Source organism: Dama dama, chromosome 30 (assembly GCF_033118175.1).
Source record: "Dama dama isolate Ldn47 chromosome 30, ASM3311817v1, whole genome shotgun sequence".
NCBI lineage: Eukaryota > Metazoa > Chordata > Mammalia > Artiodactyla > Cervidae > Dama > Dama dama.
This window is the reverse complement of record NC_083710.1, coordinates 32,225,938-32,247,438: the sequence shown is the minus strand read 5'-3', so window position 1 is coordinate 32,247,438 and position 21,501 is coordinate 32,225,938. Positions and strand designations below refer to the sequence as shown.

General features: G+C 42.6%; 1 protein-coding gene across 4 annotated transcripts in view; it reads left to right on the top strand.

The window, feature by feature from the left end:
• FRY (FRY microtubule binding protein) overlaps positions 1 to 21,501 on the top strand; it is a 425,432-nt gene that overhangs the window by 368,027 nt on the left and 35,904 nt on the right. For all 4 annotated transcript variants that reach the window (XM_061133663.1, XM_061133660.1, XM_061133661.1 and 1 more), the window contains 10 exons: positions 1,835 to 2,033; positions 3,219 to 3,340; positions 7,746 to 7,933; positions 8,964 to 9,058; positions 10,250 to 10,857; positions 12,055 to 12,152; positions 12,483 to 12,653; positions 14,615 to 14,755; positions 16,735 to 16,914; positions 18,797 to 18,958. In XM_061133663.1, the coding sequence (XP_060989646.1) occupies positions 1,835 to 2,033; positions 3,219 to 3,340; positions 7,746 to 7,933; positions 8,964 to 9,058; positions 10,250 to 10,857; positions 12,055 to 12,152; positions 12,483 to 12,653; positions 14,615 to 14,755; positions 16,735 to 16,914; positions 18,797 to 18,958 (1,964 nt within the window). The remainder of the gene's footprint in view (positions 1 to 1,834; positions 2,034 to 3,218; positions 3,341 to 7,745; positions 7,934 to 8,963; positions 9,059 to 10,249; positions 10,858 to 12,054; positions 12,153 to 12,482; positions 12,654 to 14,614; positions 14,756 to 16,734; positions 16,915 to 18,796; positions 18,959 to 21,501) is intronic.

The following is a 21,501-nucleotide window of genomic DNA, read 5'->3' as shown; positions in this document are numbered from 1 at the left end:
CCCTATGTACCTTGAGACATAATTACATTAAATTAATATACACACACACACACACACAAAATTAATATACACATTCAGAGTTCTGAGCACATTTATGCAAAACATTGTGTAATACTTATTGCTATTAGAGGCTGTTATCCTCAAAAATAGTATCATGTTGAAAGGTTGTTGCTGAATGATAAGACGCCAGGATTCTTGGCCTTCGGAGGAAACAAATTCAATCCAGGGCCAGAGGTGAGGCTGGATCGCTCAGAGCTTTTGTGTAATAAAGTTTTATTAAAGTATAAAGGAGATAGAGAAAGCTTCTGACATAGGCATCAGAAGGGGGCAGAAAGAGTACCCCCCTGCTAGTCTTTAGCTGGATGTTATATAGTCCCTAGCAGTCTTTTAATGAAAAGAAAGGAATGTCTTAAAACTCAGAATGGCACCAGGCCTCTGATCCATAAATTGCATTTTATGATAATCTTGGCACCAGATGATTCATCCCAGGCCATAAAATGATTGACTTGAATCTTGTAGAAGGGCAGATTACCATACAAACAGTTTCGTTTACATGGATTAGGGGAACAATATCTGAGTATAACATACTGGTTTGTCAAGTAGGTTCTGAGCCATTTGGCGGAACAGACTTGAAGACAGAGTCTGGGGTAAATGCATAACACATTAACATAGCTTAAGACAAACATTTCCATAAGAAAAATGTATTGGTTAACTCAAGGTTTGAGAATAGCTAGCTTCAGGTGAAACCAGGTGTCATGGCAACACAGTATTTTAAGAGAAACCACGTTTTAAATTTGTATAGAGAAGGAAAAAAAATATCACTAGTTTGTCTCCTCCTGCCGCTTAAGAGAGAGAAAAATATCTGGCACTTGCAGCCTATTTCCTCCATTTGGAGACCCCTGGCCTTCCTGCCTGTTACCCTCTCAATGTCATATAGTTAAATCATCTGTTACCCAACAATAATTTACCTAGGTTCAAATGTGTAACAGAGCTATTCATCAGTCAATGGGTGTGTGAAAGCATGCACACACAGACACACACACACTCACTTCTTTTGCAGAAAGCATCAATTAAAACACCAGAGCATCAAATGATTTGGTAAGTCTATTAGAAAGAGACTGATTAAGTGAGCGTAATCAGAAGACTGGGTATTTTGAAGATCTTTGTATCTTAGCACAAATGGTTCCATGCCATTCTTTTTATATACTGCATAGTATCCATTGAACCACATGTCTTAACTCATATGTTTCTTGTCCATAGCTGGAGAAATTGTTCTGGTTTGTGTCTGTTTTGCTTCTTGGCCAATATACAAAATGCCTCCTTGAGCCCCTAGGCTCGTATACTTTGATGTACTTTTAATCAGTGTATCTCCAGGATACATTTCTTAGTTTGTAGTGATTGGGTCGAACAAAAGGTAGATGTCTTTAAATTTTTTTATTGATATTGCAAATTGTTCTCCAAGATTGTTGCACTAATTTAAACCCACAATATTTAACAGTGCGTATTGCACACCTACTATTACTAAACTTTTTTGTCTTTACCAGTCTGATAAATAAAAGGTGGTATCTTAGGGGAGAAAAGGGGAAAAAAAGACACCAAAGTAGAAAATAGTAGAGCACCATCTATTACCAAATCACACTGGTTTATACGCAGTGCAACTATTCCATAAGCAGAGAAAGAGTTTCAGTCTCATTTAATCATAGCCATAGCCAAAAATCAAGTGTTTTTTTTTTTCCCCAAAAAATTTAAATAACTGCACACTTCCTGATGCGCACCTCCCGACCTTATTCAGTGCCTGGCCTACACATTCCACCTGGACCTTGTCTCCCACCAGGTGGCTTCGACTTCCTGAGAGAGGACCAGTCGTCCCCGGTGCCAGACTCAGGGCTCAGCTCCAGCTCCACCTCGTCCAGCATCAGTCTGGGAGGCAGCAGTGGGAACCTCCCACAGATGACCCAGGAGGTAGAAGATGTGGACGCAGCTGCCGACGCCGATGAGAAGGCAAACAAGCTCATTGAGTTTCTGACGACCAGGTAAGGGAGGGGTCAGGAGATGGGCTGCTGTTTTCAGATCAGCCTTTTGGAAGAGTGCCATCATTTTAAAACCACCGATAAAAATTCTAGTGAAGTCTCCTCTCTTCTGAATTGCATCTGCTGTCCTTTGTGTATGAGGCAGACCCTGGTAGGCACTGTCTATGACTCCCCTGATGTCACAGTGGAGAAGGGATTCCTGCCTGATGAGCAGGTAGCAGATGTGGGCAGGAGACAAGTGTGATTTTCACCATCTATTAGAGCTACCAGCCTCTGGGAGTTCCAAGACTTGGCAGAGAACATTGCTCTGGAAACCCAAAGTATTAGCCATGGTCAACCCAGTAGCAGCTGCAGAGGGGGGACCCCTATCTGCTCCCCTAGTCCAAAGGGTCATTTATAAATGGAATTCAGGAACGAGAAGCAATCAGACGCATGTTGGGAAAGGAATCCAACTAATAATAGATCAAAGTCAAGAAAACTGTGAGTGATCCCGTTTTTTTCAGATTTTATGGGTCTTTTGAGGAATGATTTAGCTTTTGGTTCAGTTCTCATAAGCTCAGTTCAATATAGAATTTCACGCACAAGAAGCTCAGATAGGGGCTGGTGGTTCCTCCTTGCAGGGTGTCTCAGGGACCTGACTGGTTTGTGGAGAAGAAAGGTTTTCTCACTACGCACCAGTGTCAGTGCTGGGAATGGTGTTCTCTGAAATTCTCACGTGCAGATCCATCCCGCTCTTACCACAGAGAAAACCAAATAGACAACAGAGGTTGTATCTTCAGTTTGTCCTGCAGTGTTTGGCAACTTAACCTAACAATGTGATCCTGGTAAAATGTTATCTCTGAAAATTCTAAAATGTATAAAGGGAGTCTGTGTCTAAATCTGCGTTTTATTTGACATGTTACATCATTTCATTTAAGACAAATAACCTGTTATGTGCTGAATGAACACTGTCCTGGTGAATTGAGAAGCTTTAATTTTGTGAGCAAAACATAAGAAAAAGTATGTCTCCATTAGTTAAGTAGATCTATTTTGAGTGTGCTCTTAAGCTTTATAGGACTGAAATTTTCTACCAAATTAATAAGTAAATTTTTTAAAAAAAATGTATGTTGCCCCTTTGGAGTTAGAACTGTGTATATGGTTATGCAAAATGATAGTTACAGTTTTGACAGTTTGTGTGTTTTGTTGAAGGGCATTTGGTCCGCTCTGGTGCCATGAGGACATCACACCCAAAAATCAGAATTCAAAGAGTGCTGAACAACTCACCAATTTTCTACGTCATGTTGTATCTGTGTTCAGAGATTCCAAATCAGGTACTTCATCCTATTTCTACAAAGCCCACTTTCAGCATTTTTCTGTAACGGAGCTCATTCTCTCCATGTAACCACACACTGTGTATGTATTTATGTGTGTGCGTGTGTGTGTATGTGTGTAAAATCCTCCATTTGGCAGCAATAGCCAAGGAATATTCATGGGGATATTGAAGCTTTTTCAGGTGTGCCTAACTTAATGATAGTTAATGTCACATATAGTTGCATTATGCTCTATCAAATAATTTCCCCAGTGTCTCTCTTCTCTTTGCTTCATTTCCCTCCCTACGACTAAACTGTGCCTATATTAATTTTATTTAAAGAAGGCCATGAGAAAGAAATTTTATTTGCTGTCATCAGACTCAACTGGGAGAAAATGGTCTGTCTTGCAAACTGGGTTTTTTTTTAATAATAATAATTTTTCAATAAAATGTTTTTGGCTTTAAAAGTATTTGCTGACAAGTCCTGTGCCAGTGACCACTCAATATTCTGAACATGGTCTGAGGCACTAGTAGCACTAGTAGCTCACACTAGGCACTAGTGGCCTCACAATATTTAAGCCCTTAGCTGGATTCCATTCGGATCTGCTTGGCCAGGACTGATATGTGTGTGAAATTTAAATTTGGCTCCTCAGCCTGATAAACAGCTATCTCTGCCTTTTCTCACTCAGCAGGCTGGCCATAGTAAATATGTCTCACGAGCTCTTCTGGCTGCTCTGATAATTAGCACATTTTACAGTTTGAAACATTCCAGATAAGCCACATATCTTTTCATTATCAGAGGATACATGCTAAGAAACAAAAAATGCTGTTAAACTGAAATGGGAAAGTTGTTCCCGGAATGGAATTGCCATTTCCTGTTTTGAGTTTCCCCTTTGGAATTTCTTTGAAGTATTAAGACTGCTTTTATTGGTATTTCCCCCACCTAAAAGTCATTTCAATAGCCTTGAAGGTAAAATTTTGTGATGCATGTGAACTCTTCACTTGTGTAAAACTCTTGATGATACGCTGCTGCTGCTAAGTCGCTTCAGTCGTGTCCAACTCTGTGCGACCCCATAGACGACAACCCACCAGGCTCCTCTGTCCCTGGGATTCTCCAGGCAAGAGCACTGGAGTGGGCTGCCATTTCCTTCTCCAATGCATGTATGCATGCTAAGTCGCTTCAGTTGTGTCCGACTCTGTGTGACCCCATGGACAGCAGCCCACCAGGCTCCTCTGTCCACAGGATTCTCTAGGCAAGAATACTGGAGTGGGTTGCCATTTCCTTTGCCGCTTGATAGTATAAAGATACTAAAAATGAGAAAAAGTATGAATGCCATATATAGCATATTCTCAGAACATATTTCAGGCTGCTTAGAACATTCTGGTCTTCCCTGGTGGCTGAGACAGTAAAGTGTCTGCCCACAATGCGGGAGACCTGGGTTCAATACCTGGGTCGGGAAGATCCCCTGGAGAAGGAAATGGCAACCCACTCCAGTACTCTTGCCTGGAAAATTCCATGGACAGAAGAGCCTGGTAGGCTACAGTCCATGGGGTTGCAAAGAGTTGGACACAACTGAGCAACTTCACTTTTACTTAGAACATTCTGTGTCTTTTCACATCTTTCTCAAGATATTTTTACTCACTACAATTTTCTTGAACGTGGCTGCTTTCTGTCTACTTCCGGTATAGCACAATAAGATGTGTTCCTGGAAACACTTAAATATTAGTGAGTGTAGCATAGCCACTGTAATAAATAACCCCCAAAGCTCAGAGACCTGAACAAGAGGCTGTTTCTGGATCTCATAACAGTTCAGTGTGGATGTTTGGGAGCAGCTTTCCACCTGGTGCTTCAGGGACCCTCCCCGCTCTGTGTCTCTGCCACCCGCTAGGCTCAGAGGTCTCTACTCAACCCCCTGTGTCCAGAGGCAGGTGGACGAACAGAGTGCGTGGAGGGTTAGCCCAGAGGAGTTTACCTGCTAGCCTTGAGTGTGGCATCCAGTGCATCTCCCCGTGTCCCACCGGGCAGAACTCAGGCCCAAGGTCACATCTGACTGTGAGGAGGACTGAGAAATGTGGGTTCATTGTGTAACAGGGAGAAAAGGAAACCTTTTTCTTTTCTCTGTTGTTGTTGTTTAGTCACTCAGTTGTGTCCGACTCTTTGTGACCCCATGGACTGTAACCTGCCAGCCTCCTCTGTCCATGGGATTCTCCAGGCAAGAATACTGGAGTGGGTTGCCATTTCCTCCTCCAGGGGATCTTCTCTACCCAGGGATTGAACACAAATCTCCTGCACTGGCAGTTGGGTTCTTTACCACTGAGCCACCTAGGAAGCCCCTTTCTTTTCTCTGCCACTCATTAAATAGCTTTTCCCAAAGGACATCATCTTAGGGGGCTGGGGGTCAGCAATTCTGCTAGAATACTTCCAACAGTATGATTTATTTTTTTCATTTTTTTTAGATTTTTTTGGCCATACTGTGTGGCATGTGAGATCGTAGGTCCCTGATCAGGAATTGAACCCACACTCCTAGGCAGTGTAAGTGCAGTCTTAACCACTGGCCCACCGGGGGAGTCCCTCCAGCAGCGTGATTTAAATAAGTTTTTATTCATCACCATGGGACCTAACCTCCACATATAAAATGGCTTAAATAGAAAAATATGTTTTAAAAAGCAGAACAAAGATGTAAAAAAAACCATTTTGAAATATCCCTTCATAGGTTGTGAACCACCTGTAAGGGTTAAATCCTGTGTTTCCTACCCTGAACGTGTCTACGTCTGTTTTCCAGGACAGTTTGTTGGTGCTGCAGGAGCTTTGTCTTATATGGTGTACTGCGTGTCCCAGGGCTCGGACAGCCAGGCAGCAGCACCGGGAACAGTAACACTGAATTTTTCCTCCTGGTCCATGTTCATGGAACCATCAAATGTGCCCCCAGAGCCTCTCCGTCATGGAGACAGCACAAATCGCTGTTTTTAATCAGGCCCACTGACTCGCATAGCGTGATTTTTCTGCACATAAAGAGGGGCAACAAGTGGAGGATTTAATGGCCCAGAATCCAGCCATGGATTTTCCCTTATGTTTTCATTTTATTATGATCAGATGGTTTTCTGAGGGCTGAGATTACCTTCATGCTGTTGGAAGAACAGACACTCAGGAGGTGAAAGCTGAACCAGTCCTTGCCTCTTGGCAGGGCCTGCACCTCCACGGCTGCTTGTTTACGGGTGATTCTGAAGAACAGGGAGTTTGGCCCAGGCCTTGGTTGTGCTTGCGGACGTGCTAAGTTGCCTCAGTCATGTCTGACTCTGTGCGACCCATGGACTGTAGCCCGCCAGGCTCCTCTGTCCGTGGGGTTCGCTAGGCAAGAATACTGGAGTGGGTTGCCATGCCCTCTTCCAGGGGATCTTCCCAACGCAGGGATTAAACCCAGGTCTCCTGCATTGTGAGGAGAGTTCTTTACCACTAGCGCCACCTGGCCGGTCAGATCCACTCATCACTTTCCTCTTCATTCACAAGACTTGGGTCTAACAGATTCTCATATGACAGAGGAGCGAACATATTCTATGTGAAAAGTGCAGAAGAATGATGCCAAACAGTAGCAGCAGAATAACTAATAATACATTTGTAAGCACCAGTGATGTGTCAGACACCATTCTAAGTCCTTTTTAAGTTGGTTTTTGCAACCACTCTTTGAGGCGGATGCTCTGATTCACAAGGTAAAGACAAGGAAACAGGCTCACAGAGAATAAATTTCTTTCCCAGCATCCCAAATCTCTCATTTAAAATCAGGACCATATCGCCCCGAAGCTTTCTACCACAAAAGCTTGCTCCAAACTCTTTCTATTCCACTGTGCCCCTTTGAGATTGATTCAGATTTGGTTTTAATTTTTTTATTTTATTGAAGTATAGTTGCTCTACAGTGTTGTGTTAAGGTGAACATTTCTACTGAATAGCGAAGTGAACCAGCCTTATATATACACATATCCCCTCTTTTTTGGATTTCCTTCCGATTCAAGTCACCACTGACCACTGAGTAGTTTCCTGCGCTATACAGCCGGTTCTCATTAGTTAGAGGAATTCCCAGATGGTGCTAGTGGTAAGAGATGCCAGTTGGATACCCCGGTCGGAAAGATCCCCTGGAGGAGGACATGGCAACCCACTCCAGTATTCTTGCCTGGAGAATCCCATGGACGGAGGAGCCTGGCGGGCTACAGTCCATGGGGTCGCAAAGAGTCGGACACGACTGAGCGACTTAACACACAGTCATCAGCTCTGTTTTATCCGTGGTAGGCCGTCAATCCCCATCACAGGGTTCATTTTTAAACAAGCACCACCAGGAGGGGGCGCTGTGCAGTCAGCCTGCTGCCAGCGCACTGCTGACGGGCGGCCTCGGTTAGCAGCGGAGTGCTGACCAGCTCCCGTCCCTGCGCCCTAGGTTTCCACCTGGAGCAGCACCTGAGTGAAGTGGCGCTGCAGACGGCCCTCGCCAGCTCTTCCCGGCACTATGCCGGCCGGTCCTTCCAGATATTCCGGGCCCTCAAACAACCTCTGTCAGCCCACGCCTTGTCGGACCTCCTCTCCCGGCTGGTGGAGGTGATTGGCGAGCATGGAGATGAGATTCAGGTACAGAAGGAAAGCGGGGGCATGCACCCTTCTCTCAGTGCGGAGATGAGGAGTTAATGACTTTCTTTGAACTTTCTTCCTCCTGTCAATTATCCCAACTGTTCAGAAGTGTATAATTTATTTAAAAATTCTAGAAAGTTGACTTTTGTTTTTACAAATATCTCTCCAGAGGGGGTGCTGTTCTAGAAATTCAGTGGACACTTCTATTGAGCCAATAACCGAAATCCTTTGGTGACTCTTTGTTTTTATTGATTTTGTTTGGTGGGGGCCAGGGGAGGTATTTTGTCTTGTTTTTGTCTTTTTACTAACAACCTGAGATGTAGTTGTGCAGCCTGCTCACCCAGAGAAGGGGGTGGGGGTGCTATTGTGTCCGTGCAGAGCACCACTCCTGTCTGTGTGACCGGCCTTTCATAAAGTGAGAAAACCTAAAGAAATAGTGGGCAGAGTAGATGCCACAAGAGGACCCTGTGGACTGTGGAACCTGGAGACTGGGGAGCTGAACAGGTGGAAGGCCAGGGGCATTACAAGCTCTGTAGCTGGGGCCAAGCCCTTCTTTTCCATCAGAAACGTTCTGCATCTCAGAGGGCTGTATGCCTGGAGACTTCAGCTTCTTTTTCTTCTCTGGCCATTGGAAGCATACTTTTAAATGCCCCAAATCATAGCCCTTCTCATCCTTCATCTCTTCATCTCTGGCTTCCAGATGTTGCCACTCTGTATTTCAAATGCCCACCATCCCCCTCAGCAAGAGGCCACGCTTGCCCACTGTAGCCTTACCCCTCCCTGTTGGGTTTTGAATGAGACTGGTCTGTTGAAAACCTCACATGTAGGGAGAGAAATATCATGATTACCTGCTAACTCCTAAGCCATCTGAGTTTCCTAAGTGGCCCTTAAAATTTCTTTGTAAATTAAAGAAGCCATAACTGTCCAGCTTTCAGAGATGGTATCAATATTGGAATAAAGTTTGTGTCCATTAAATTTATCTTCAGGATGCCAGCAGTAGCACAGAATGTTGTCTTTGTGTGTCTGGCAGGGTTACGTCATGGAAGCCCTTCTTACCCTGGAAGCTGCCGTGGACAACTTGTCTGACTGCTTGAAGAACACTGATCTCTTAACTGTACTATCTCGGTGAGCATCAGCTGAACAGTATTTTAAAATCAGATACACTGTACTCAATATTTGAGAGAAGCCTGGACTTTGGGCAAAGTCTAAAGAACAAATCTAGTTTTTTGAAGCCTGTGACCCGGAAAAGTATGTATGACATTTCCTTCAGTTTAAAAAAAAAAAAGGAAATTACAACAGACACATATATACAGAGGAAGTTAGACAATGTGTTATTTCTAAGTAATACAAATATTAGTTTTTTTAATTTCCTATTTCTTTGAGTATTTTTTCATATTTTATATAATTATCCTATTTATCACATTTTATAGAAACAAATTAAGCATCCTTTTCTAAATGCATATATACAAGACTTATCTGATCCATCACTGTAAAAACATTTGAAATAAATGTTGATTTTATTTGAAGAAATTTCTACCTTAGGATCTTTCTTTTTTAGTTTTTAATTCCTTTTGTTCCTGTCAATGTTTAATAACCCATTTAAAATCATTCACAGTTTCATATTCTGCTTGGATAATTAAGCTCATCTTGCTTGAAATTGAATCAGTAATGTTATAGCAGGTTGGGCCTTGTTTCATTTTTAAGGTGAACATTTTTATAATAGGTAATTTTAGTGTAATTACTAACATCATATATATTTATCTGTATAAACCCACTGGTTAATCTATATCAGTAAAAATTCAGCAACAATGTTGATAGAAATAGAATTAGAAATCATTTTTCATAAATTTTATAAGTGCCAAAATTGTCCTTTAACACAAGCATTTACATTTTTCTTTCTAGATATTTCTGTGTCTGTTCTTTTTATCGGTCAGTTAATAGAGTAATAACATTTATACCTATTGGATACATTTTATTTCATAATTATTCACACCTAAATTCAAACAAAAATTAAATGAATGATCAGTAAACTTTAGAGCCAACTGCTTATTTCTTTAACTTTTCAATAAGTTAAAGTCAGTGTTTGGTTTTGTTGTTTTGTTAGTGAGGATTGTTGTGGTTAAGTTTGGTTTTTCACACCTTTATGTTTAAGAATAAGGAAACATATTCCTTTTCATTTAAGAATGTGGAAAAAAATGATAAGAAAGTAATATTTCCAAGGAATGATTTGCCCACTTTGTTGATGGATCTTTAAAGGACTAGCCTTTCACTGCAATGCACTGGATTCCTGTTGAACTCTTTAATTTCTATACCCAGCTCTTCATCGCCAGACTTAAGCTCTAACACTAAACTGACAGCAAGCCGAAAGAGCACGGGACAGCTCAATGTGAACCCCGGGGCGGCTAGCGGCAACACTGCAACTGCGGAACGCAGCCGGCATCAAAGGAGCTTCTCTGTGCCCAAGAAGTTCGGTGTTGTCGACCGGTCCTCAGACCCACCTCGGAGCGCCACCCTGGACAGAATTCAGGCCTGTACCCAACAAGGCCTCTCCTCGAAAACCAGAAGCTCATCCTCCTTGAAGGACAGCCTCACGGACCCATCACACATAAACCATCCAACCAACCTGTTGGCTACCATCTTTTGGGTCACGGTGGCTTTGATGGAATCCGATTTTGAGTTTGAATACCTAATGGCCCTGAGGCTGTTGAACAGACTGCTGGCTCACATGCCGCTGGATAAAGCGGAGAACCGAGAAAAACTAGAGAAACTCCAGGCACAGCTCAAGTGGGCAGACTTTTCGGGGTTGCAACAGCTGCTGTTGAAGGGGTTCACCTCCCTCACTACCACTGACCTTACCTTGCAGCTGTTCAGTTTGCTGACACCAGTGTCCAAAGTATCCATGGTGGACTCATCTCAAGCCATCGGTAAAGCTCACACTCTTTTAAGTTCTGGTTGTGGTGGAATGTGTATTTAGTGTAATAAGATACTGTGGGCTTAGCGCTTTTAATGATTGTGTTTAAAAATGGTTCTTTGGGAAGAGTTTTTCTTTTAAAATTTGTATAGAAGTTTTTCTTTAATTTTTTAAAATTTATTTTTTAATGTGCTGGGTCCTAGCTGCAAGCAGGCTTTCTCCACTTGTGGCAAGTGGGGGCTACTCTTCATTGTAGTGGCTTCTCTTGTTGTGGAGCACGGGCTCAAGGGTGTGTGAGCTTCAGCAGTTGCGGCATGTCAGCTCAGTAATTGCTGCTCCCAGGCTCTCGAGCACAGGTTCAATAGTTGTGGTACATGGGCTTAGTTGCCCTGCAGCATGTGGCATCTTCTCGGACCAGGGTTTGAACTCGGGCCTCCTGCATTGGCAGGAGGATTCCTCACCACTCAGCCACTAGGGAAGCCCTGTATAAGTCTTAACTATGTATATTGTAGAAGATGTTTTTAAGGCAGTTGTGTAAAAGGGGCAAGAATAATACATGAGATTTTTCTTTCTGCTTTCCAAATCACATTGCAGACAGTGCTAGTTTATTCCATCGCTCTTATACAGATATTTTCTCTCTTTTCTTAACTCTTAAATCTTTTATTTTTCTGAGCCTTTATTTTCCTCTTGAAAATTCCCTTGGTTCCCTGTTGTTTTGAATTAAACCAGCAAACCAGATTTTTAATACCATGGCATGTGGCCCACAATTCTTTCCAGGAAGCCAAAGCTTAATACAGTAGAACTAAGCTACTCCTCCTCATTTCAAAGAATCTTTCTGATAACTTAAATTTATTGGCCTGTCTTTTCAAACAAGTTTTCCTTAAAATACATTTTTTTGATAAAAACTTCAAACTAGTGCTTCGGTTCATTTTAATCCGCTTTTTAAAATCTATGCCAACAATGATTCTTACTTGCAACAGTCGATAGCATGACAGCACTGTACCTGAAAATTGCAAATCTACTTCATTGCCTGCTTTGAACAGGTGCCATTATGGTTGTACATTTATCATGGACTTTATGTTAGATCAGAGTTACTTCAAAAGGCTGCTTTTGCATCTCCTCAGAATAAAATCTATAATAGGTCTTCCTGCTGTTAATGGCTCAAATGCACCATATTCATGTGTCTCCCTTTGTATCTTCTCTAATCCAGGGTTTCCACTGAATGTCTTGTGTCTTCTGCCCCAGCTGATACAGCATTTTGAAAACCCCAACCAGTTCTGTAAGGATGTAGCTGAGAGAATCGCTCAGGTATGCCTCAGGGCTTCACCCTCAGGCAGATCCAAGACCCGATGTTGGACAGAGGTTACCAGGCTCGGGGTGATACATTTCATAAACCTGAAGATACTGATATCACTAGTAATGCACGTTTCTGGGTGGCTGATTCACATGGTCATTTCATTATTGAGAAAATAAGTGGGAAAAAAATTGGTGAAAATTAAATGACTAAGCATTCTGCAGCTGTCCCCAAAAATGTATCGACCAGTTTTCCAGGATGCTGGGGCTTAGAGCAAAATTGCTAACATTTCTTCCTTATTCATCAGGCTGTTGTATCCCTAATTGACTTTCTTCTCATAAAAGGTTTGTTTGGAAGAGAAGAACCCCAAACTTTCCAATCTTGCACACGTCATGACTCTTTATAAAACACACAGCTACACGAGGGACTGTGCCACGTGGGTCAATGTGGTCTGCCGGTACCTTCATGAAGCCTATGCTGACATCACCTTGAATATGGTTACCTACCTGGCAGAGGTAAGTTCTGAATTGAGGATAAAATCTATTATAGTCTCTATGGGTAAAATAGTGGGCTTCCCTCAAAGCTCAGTTGGTAGAGAATCCGTCTGCAATGCAGGAGACCCGGGTTCGATTCCTGGGTTGGGATGATCCCCTGGAGAAGGAAATGGCAATCCACTCCAATATTCTTTCCTGAAAAATCCTGTGGACAGAGGAGCCTGGCGGGCTACAGTCCATGGGGTCGCAAGAATCAGACACGACTTAGCAACTAAACCACCATCACCATGGGTAAAATATGTATGTGAAACTGATAATACGAGCCTTAACTTCGTTTATTGATCGTGTATTCGCTTACTATATATTATCATAGATGCTGAATAGAATCAGTTAAAACAATGGATTCTCACAACAACTCAGTGATTATAACAGAGACTCTGAGAATCAGCCGGGTTTAGTCATTTACCACGAGTATAAGGCGTCAGAGCAGCCTTTGAAACGATGTATAGTTGCCTCCAAAGCGTAAACTCCTTTTTACTACCCTGGTACCTGTCAGCACATGCCACAGACAGGAAGATTTTATTCAAATTATTTTGGGTGTTCAAATCTTATTTAAGGACTTAACTATGTTTAACTGTTGTGTGCTCTGAACTCATTAACAAAGCATATATTTTTGAAGATACTCATTTTTCCACACAATAGATTTGTGTAAGTATTTCCTCATTTGTTAACTGTTCAGTTCTTTTGGCCACTTTTGATGTGGAATTTCACTGTTTCTTTGAATCATTTCTATTATCTTTTAGTTTTGAACTGTAACTTTTTTCATTATGTCTGTCACATCAGTTTGCTCATTATTTTTCTTTCCTTTTTGAAAATATCATTGACTTCTTTCTTGATTATAAAAGCAGTATGTGTTCATAGCAGAAAATTCAGAAGGTACAGAACAGTAAAAAAAAAAAAAAGAAAGAAAGAAAAAATCATCCAAAATAATTAAAATTATCCAGAGAGAAACACTATTAAGATTTTGTTGGGTGTCCTTCCTGTGTTATTTCTGTATAACATACACCCATTTACATCAGTGTTAGCATCATTTATTATATAGAAACTATATATCCCTTCTTTATTATTTCACTTAATATAGCTAATATCTTTTACTGTCTTTAAAAACTTCCTATTGAATACATGGTATTTCATCATACAGATTACCATAATTTATGTATCCATTTCCCTAGTGTTTGGTATTTAAATTGCTTACAGAACTTTCTTGTTTTGTGTGAGATTTTTCTTTTTTTTTTTACCATTATAAATAATGCCTTGGTGAAATCTCATACTTAAATCTTAGTATCTGTCTCTAGGTTTGGAAAAGTTCCTAAAAGTGTAATTACGGTTTCAAAAGATATGAACCCTTTTAGTTCTCTTGATCTCAATTGCTAGATTATCCAAGTTAACGTTTCCACCGATGATTTCCACCCCTCCTATATCCTCCCCAGTGCTATCATCAATTTGATAATTTATAGATGTATCTCTTTTGTTTTCATTTATAATTTTCAGTCACTGGTGGTATTTGATGCTTTCCTTTTGAGGTTTATCTTGTATTCCATTGTGTGAATTTCTTTTTTTTTAGCTCTTTAAAAAATTTTTTATGAGCATTTTTCTTTTTTAAAAGAGCTTTTATTTACCTATTTATTAGGCTGTGCTGCGCGGCATTGTGGAATCTTAGTTTCTCAAGCAGGAATCACACCCTGTGCCCCCTGCAGTGGAAGCAGAGTCTTAACCACGGGACCATCAGGGAAGTCCCTGAATATTATATTTATATATCAGACCTACAGCATTGCCTTTGATAACATCTCCACCTCTTCAGTAGTCAGGACGTTCTTTTCCCTCCTAAGGAAATGTGCAGTCATGAAAGTACTAGGGGACCCTGGTGCTTCTGTGTGGAAATCTGGTGTCAGACTGACTCTCCCTGCGCGTTGCCCCCGCAGCTGCTGGAGAAGGGCCTCCCCGGCATGCAGCAGCCCCTCCTGCAGGTGATCTACAGTCTGCTCAGCTACATGGACCTTTCTGCCGTTCCGGTAAAGCAGTTCAACGTGGAAGTTCTGAAGACCATTGAAAAATACGTGCAAGTGAGTATTGAACCAGGATGTTTCCAGACAGTCGTTCCAGAAAGACAGGCTCTGCACGGAGCTCGTACTTGGCCGTAGTTATCTGGGTGCCAGGCTGCGTGTTCATTTCTCGATGTCCGTAACACAGTGAGAGCAGCCAGGACGGTGGCTGACCACCACCCTGCGCGGTGTCCTGAGGAGAAAGACAGGACCAGGCCCCGGTGCGTTCCTGAGCCTTCAGAGGACACACCTCTGCCTCCTGAGCTTAAAGGCCGGATACTGAAAGCATGTCCCAGCTTGGGGGGCAGGGGCAGGGTCTTGTTTGAGGGGTTCTATTTCAAAGGAGAAGGAAAAAGGAACTTGTGTGTGTCTGGTTCTAGACCAGGTATTTCAGAGGAGAAGGGTTAATTCAGAGGTGAATGTTGTCACTTAGGGATGAAGGAACTAAGGCTAAGAAATCGGCATACTTGTACTTCAAAATACTCCAACAAACAAAACATACTGTGTACTTGGTGAGTTCAGAGTCCAAGGGCAAATGCTCGGTTTTCTCTGATTAAACTCATTGACTAAGCCTGACAATTTTCAACATTTTTTCCCCATCTTCACTTCACCAGTCACATTACTTGTAGAATTTTCAAATGCCAAAAACGATTTTCAAGCTTTTTGTTTTCTTGAAGTGGCATTGCTCCAATAACAGTTGTACCATGTGGTAGATGATCATTATCGCTTTCTCACTTGACACTCACGAGAGACAGAGGGTCAGTTCACATCTTTGCCCCTTGTTAATAAAAATAAAAATGTTTTATTAGACTACATGTTCTTAGGCCTGTGGACCACCCCTGGTACTTGAGATCTTATCTTGAATGGTGGCTAATTTCATATCAAACCATGACCTCCCTTGTGCAGAATTTAACAATGAAGGGGATGCGTTTTACTACATGTGCTTTTATTCCAAGTCCTAGGCAAATAATAACGTTTATTGGGCTGGTTATCCATGTTCAATATTTTTATGGGAGAAGTGTCTCGGTCTGCCCGGGAGTTGTCAGAGACACAAAGATGGTGAAACACAGTGAGACTTACAGGAAGAGTAGGAGTTTGATAAGGAAGCAGAGGAAGGGCATTCCAGGATGAGAGAATAGCATGAGGAAAAGCACAGAGGCTAAGAGACGTCGGCTGGTGTGGGTAATTCAGAGATTACCCATGTAGGCCTTGCTTGAAGAGTGTGGACTCCTCCTTGTCCACCAGGGGGAGCCCTTGAAGGTGTTTAAGTGGGGAAGTGACTTGAGCTGAAGATTCTGGAAAGATCACTGTAGCTGGAATGGGTTTGATAGACCTAAGGAGAGGCTGCAAGTGGGGAAACCAGTTAAGAGACCACTGAAATAGTCCAGGGAGGATTCAGCTGAGTCAGTGCCAACAGGAATGGAGGTGGGCAGGGGTAGGGGTCAGATTCTCAGGAGGGAGGGAAGAGGGGAGTTAAGAATGGTTCCCAGACTCCGGGGTTAGGTCGTGAGGAAGACATGGACAAGAAGAGAAGAGGGCTGAGGGCAGAGGTCAGACGCCCAGGAAGCAAATGGAGCAGAAAGAGCTAGAGAGGCAGGAAGCGTGGATGGACACTGGAGGCAGGGAGAATCTCGAGAAGGAGTGAGGAAACAGCAGCCTAACTGCAATGAGGGTTGAGTTTTTTTGTTTGTGTTTTGTTTTGCTTTTCAAATTAAGGAAGTACCTTATTAGCAAAAGTGGTACCTTGTTATTTTAAACTTCTGTTTATTTGAATGTGGACAAAGCTGGTCTTTTTTATTTGCTCATTTCCTAAATGTAGCTCCTCTTATAGATAAATTATCTTTTTTATGTCATTTGCCTTTTACTTATCAAAGAATTTCCTGCACTGTTTTAAATCAGTGAATTCTGACGGGTCATGAGAAGTTTCAGTAGCTAGGAGCATGTTAGTTTTTTAATGAAATAATTTTTTAAGTATTGACTGACTGTTTCATTTCCTTCAGAGCATTCACTGGAGAGAAGCTCTGAATATCTTGAAGCTGGTGGTTTCTCGATCTGCCAGCCTAGTTTTGCCTTCCTACCAACACAGTGACCTCTCAAAGATAGAAATACATCGAGTATGGACGAGCGCATCCAAGGAATTACCTGGAAAAACCCTAGACTTCCACTTTGATATTTCAGAGGTATGTTAACTGTTTCCGTAAACTTTAGCATGAATACATAGTGGCAAAGTTCAAAACTAGCCGCCTAGAGAAGGGGAGACTTACTTTACATTTATGTCAAATGAAAGCTTCTAAGGCCTAATGAGGTTTCTTTTTTTTTTTTAAGAACACATTCACAGGGGCCCTCATTTGGCAGCTTTTAAAAATAGAAGCTAGCCTCAGTTATATAAAAGCGATTCCACAGAAAAGACAATTTTTGAAATGGCATGATCTTAAGCATTTTAAACCATGATCTTCACTCATTCTTTATCTGACTGCTGCCACCTCCTGTCTTGTATCTGCAACCTTGCTTCCTGAACTGTAGCCAAACCAGTGAATGACTGAGATTTATGGAATCTGCCTTTATGGTCACTGCTTTTTACAGGACCACTATTTAAATTCTTGCCTTGAGAATGAAGGGAATGTGGAGAGAAGAGACCTATGAACCAAACTAAGGAGTCGGGAAGAAAAGAGGACACAAAATAGTCAGATTTACCTGCTGGTCCATGAACAAACTTTTGGAAACCTGTACTTAATTAAGTATATTAGTCTAAGATATAAAAATACATTTGCTTTCCTGTCTCTTACCCCATGACCAATAAGCCCCCTAAAGCAGAAACCATGGTCTGTCCACTTTGTAATTACGGTCTGTACAGTGTCTAATGTATGAACGTACTTCATACATATTCTTCAGCTTGGCTGAATGAATCAGTTCACTAAAGGAATAAACTAGGTCTGCTGACATGGAACTTACTGGCTCAGTTGTAGCCAGATTGGGTTTTTTTTCAAACAATCGTCTCATTGACCATTCAACACTCAGGATGAGACGCTGTTTATTGCTGCTATTATGATATTTATATATGACATTAAGGTATCAAATCAATATTTTTCCATTTTAAACAGTTTATATTGCTAGAGTAGGAGAGGGGAGCTTACTCTTTTACTAAAGTTTATTCTGTTCCAAAGAGGTACAGAAAACCTGCAATCAGCTGCATGCCCCAGAGACCCAGTTGCTCCAGAAAGATGGGCCTGGAGAGACAGGTGGAACACTCCCAGCCAGTGTCTCTCATCTCTGAATGTGGGCCTCTGAACAGGTTTCTGCAGAGACCCCCTTGGGGCTGAAGTTTGGGAGGTGCTGCCTACCCAGCCACCACATTACAGACCCCTCAGGAAGTGAAATTTCTTAAATGTTGCTCAAGAACCTGGCCCTGACTGTTTCATTTAAATAATTGAAAACATAGATTTAAATAAATTTTCAAATACTTGAGAGTATAAAGTTGGTGAGTACAGGTTGGGATGAGGGGAAGGAATTTTGGTCTTGTTTTAAGAAAGTCTTTCAAGCTTAAACATTTGAAAATAATTTGCTTTCCTGCATGTTTTCCTTCTCATCTTTACAGTCATTTCTGAAGTGTGTTTAAGAACAAGCAATTTGATTTGTTTTCAGCTGCTCAAGAGGGTGGGAATGTGTTGAAGATGCAAAATGGTTTGTGTGTTAGTCACTCAGTTGTGTCTCTTTGCAACCTCGGGGACTGAAGCTTGCCAGGCTCCTCTTTCCATGGAATTCTCCAGGCAAGAATACTGGAATGGGTAGTCATTCCCTTCTTCAGGGTATCTTCCCAACCCAGGGATCGAACCTTGGTCTCCCGCATTGCAGGCAGATTCTTTACCATCTGAGCCACCAGGGAAGCAAAATGGTTTAGGATGTGTTCTTGAACGTCAGGGAAATGAGCCTCCATGTAACACTGAACTTCTGTACATTTTCATCAAATAAGCAGTTCTTGGTTGCTGCTGGGAGACCGAGCCACATACCAAGGACTGTGGATGGGAGAGAACAATGTATGCTTCTCTGCTCTTTTCCCTGCAGACGCCCATCATCGGGAGGCGGTATGATGAACTGCAGAACTCCTCTGGGCGTGACGGGAAGCCCAGGGCCATGGCTGTCACCCGGAGCGCATCCTCCACCTCCTCAGGCTCCAACTCCAACGTCCTTGTCCCTGTCAGCTGGAAAAGGCCCCAGTATTCCCAGGTAAAGAGTCCTCGACTCGCAGGATTGGACGGGAGCTTAGGGGGCCTGTTGAACCCAACTGTGATACGCGATTTGGGCAGCCACCCTCCCGATGTCACCCACCTGGGCATCAGCACTTCAGTGATAAGGAGCTCATGGCGTCTGTATTCCGAGGGAACCCCTTTACTCTTTGAAGAGTTCATTATGTTGAGTTGAAGTCTGACACTCTGTTGCTTCTACTCATTGATCCTAGTTCTCTTAAGGCTTAGAAAATGCAATCATATCTCTCACATGGCAGCCCTTCAGACACTTAGCCTACCCCCTCTACCACTCACCCAGATGAGTCCTTTTTCCTCCAAATAATACATCCCAGTTCTCCCAACCAATCCTCTGTGGCAGGGCTGCACGCTGTCCTGTGAGCTGGCCCTGGATCCAGTCAAGGGGTTCATGCATGGCTGACATGAGGAGCAGAGCAGGTGCCCAGATTTCTCTGTGCTTACACTGTCTCTATTCACTCTATGGGTCATTGATGTCACCGGACTTGCTGTCAAGTGAAACCTGTGCATTATTTAGGGCTCTTTTGGTGACATGTGCCAGAAGCCCAGTGAAAAACTGCCTGAAGTGAAAAAGGAACATGTTCACTCCTGTATCACGGCTTCAAGTGGAGCTGGATTCGAGCATACAGAATCCTTAGACCCTCTCCCTCGTCCTCACGGCCCCACCTTCCGGCCCTGAAGTCCTGCTTTCCCCTCTGCTGACTTCATCCTCGGGCAGGTTCTTCCCTGTGAGGCACCAGCGACCTCTGGCAGCTCCAGATTTACATGGTCTTTGCCTCTGACCATTTCAGCGTAGAGGCCTTCCCTCCCTGACATCCACAGCAATTCTAGAGAAAATTAAAGTGTTAGTTGCTCAGCCGTGTCTGACTCTTGGCTGACCCCATGGACTGTAGCCCACCAGGCTTCTCTGTCCGTGGGACTTTCCAGGCAACAATACTGGAGTGGGTTGCCATTCCCTTCTCCAGGGGCTCTTCCCGACCCAGGGGTTGAACCCGGGTCTCCTGCACTGCAGGCAGACTGTGTACTCTCTGAGCCACCAGGAGAGCCCCATTCTAGAGAAAGGATTCTTGCAGTCCCTACGAGGGAGGAAGAGTGCCCCCTGGTGGGAGAAGAGGAACTGCACTGCCGGGAGGAGAAGTAGATGCTGTGCAGAGAAAACCCCTTAGTGTGCACGTCCAGCGGGACTCCTCCTCACCCTCCGAGGCTGGGAAGAGGCAGCCTACAGTGCAGCACCTGCTGGGGCCGAGCTGGTTCTCAGCAGGTGTTCACTGCCGGTTGAACAGAGAACCTGCTATACTCTTGGCGGTTTGGAAAAGAGAAGACACATGCACAGCCAAATTCCATGTTCCTCTGTTGACTTTTTCCCAGAATGTTAAATGCCCACTAAAATCTAGAGACAGAGGTTAATGAATCTTCTGCCATTCTTCAACATCAAGGCCCTCCTGTCTTTGACCTTGAAATGACACCATTTTGAGTGTCTCAAGAAGGATGCAGGGAACTGAGTTCCATCAAGAAGGAAAATCTGTGAATGATCCTGGCCTCCTTGCAGGCTCCATATTAACTTAAATCAGGTTAAAAAGGAAAAAAAAAATCATTTTCAAGCGATTAGGGTGATTGCTTTAATAAGAATAGTTCTGAAGCACGTTGACATTTTTTAGGCTGTGGTTACTCATCTTTTTCGTTCTCAACTCACCCATCATTCTGAGACCTAGTTTATGTCATTGGAAAATGTGATGATTTGTGGAAGAATCCCAATGCTTAAGGAACTGAAAAGTAAGGTTTATGAAGAAAAGCAAAAGGAATTGAATCTGTTTAACTATAGGAAGAATAAGTTGAGAAAGATTTAACATGCCTTGCAAATAATCAAATTTAATTCTGCAGAAAGTAAAGCTATCCTCCCATTTGGGGTAAAGAGATTTGTGTTGTAACATAAGAGATTTAATTTAGGTATAAGGAAGGGCCTGCTAATGACTGAAAATTGTAGCACACAAGAAAGATGACCAAGGGGAGTAATAAACAAGACCAGGAGCTGACTGTGGCTCAGATCATGAACTCCTTATTGCCAAATTCAGATTTAAATTGAAGAAAGTAGGGGAAACCACTAGACCATTCAGGTATGACCTAAATCAAATCCCTTATGACTGTACAGTGGAAGTGAGAAATAGATTTAAGGGACTAGATCTGATAGACAGCCTGATGAACTATGGATGGAGGTTCGTGACATTGTACAGGAGACAGGGATCAAGACCATCCCCAAGGAAAAGAAATGCAAAAAGGCAAAATGGTTGTCTGAGGAGGCCTTACAAATAGCTGTGAAAAGAAGAGAAGCGAAAAGCAAAGGAGAAAAGGAAAGATATTCCCATTTGAATGCAGAGTTCCAAAGAATAGCCAGGAGAGATAAGAAAGCCTTCCTCAGCGATCAATGCAAAGAAATAGAGGAAAACAACAGAATGGGAAAGACTAGAGATCTCTTCAAGAAAATTAGAGACACCAAGGGAACATTTCAGG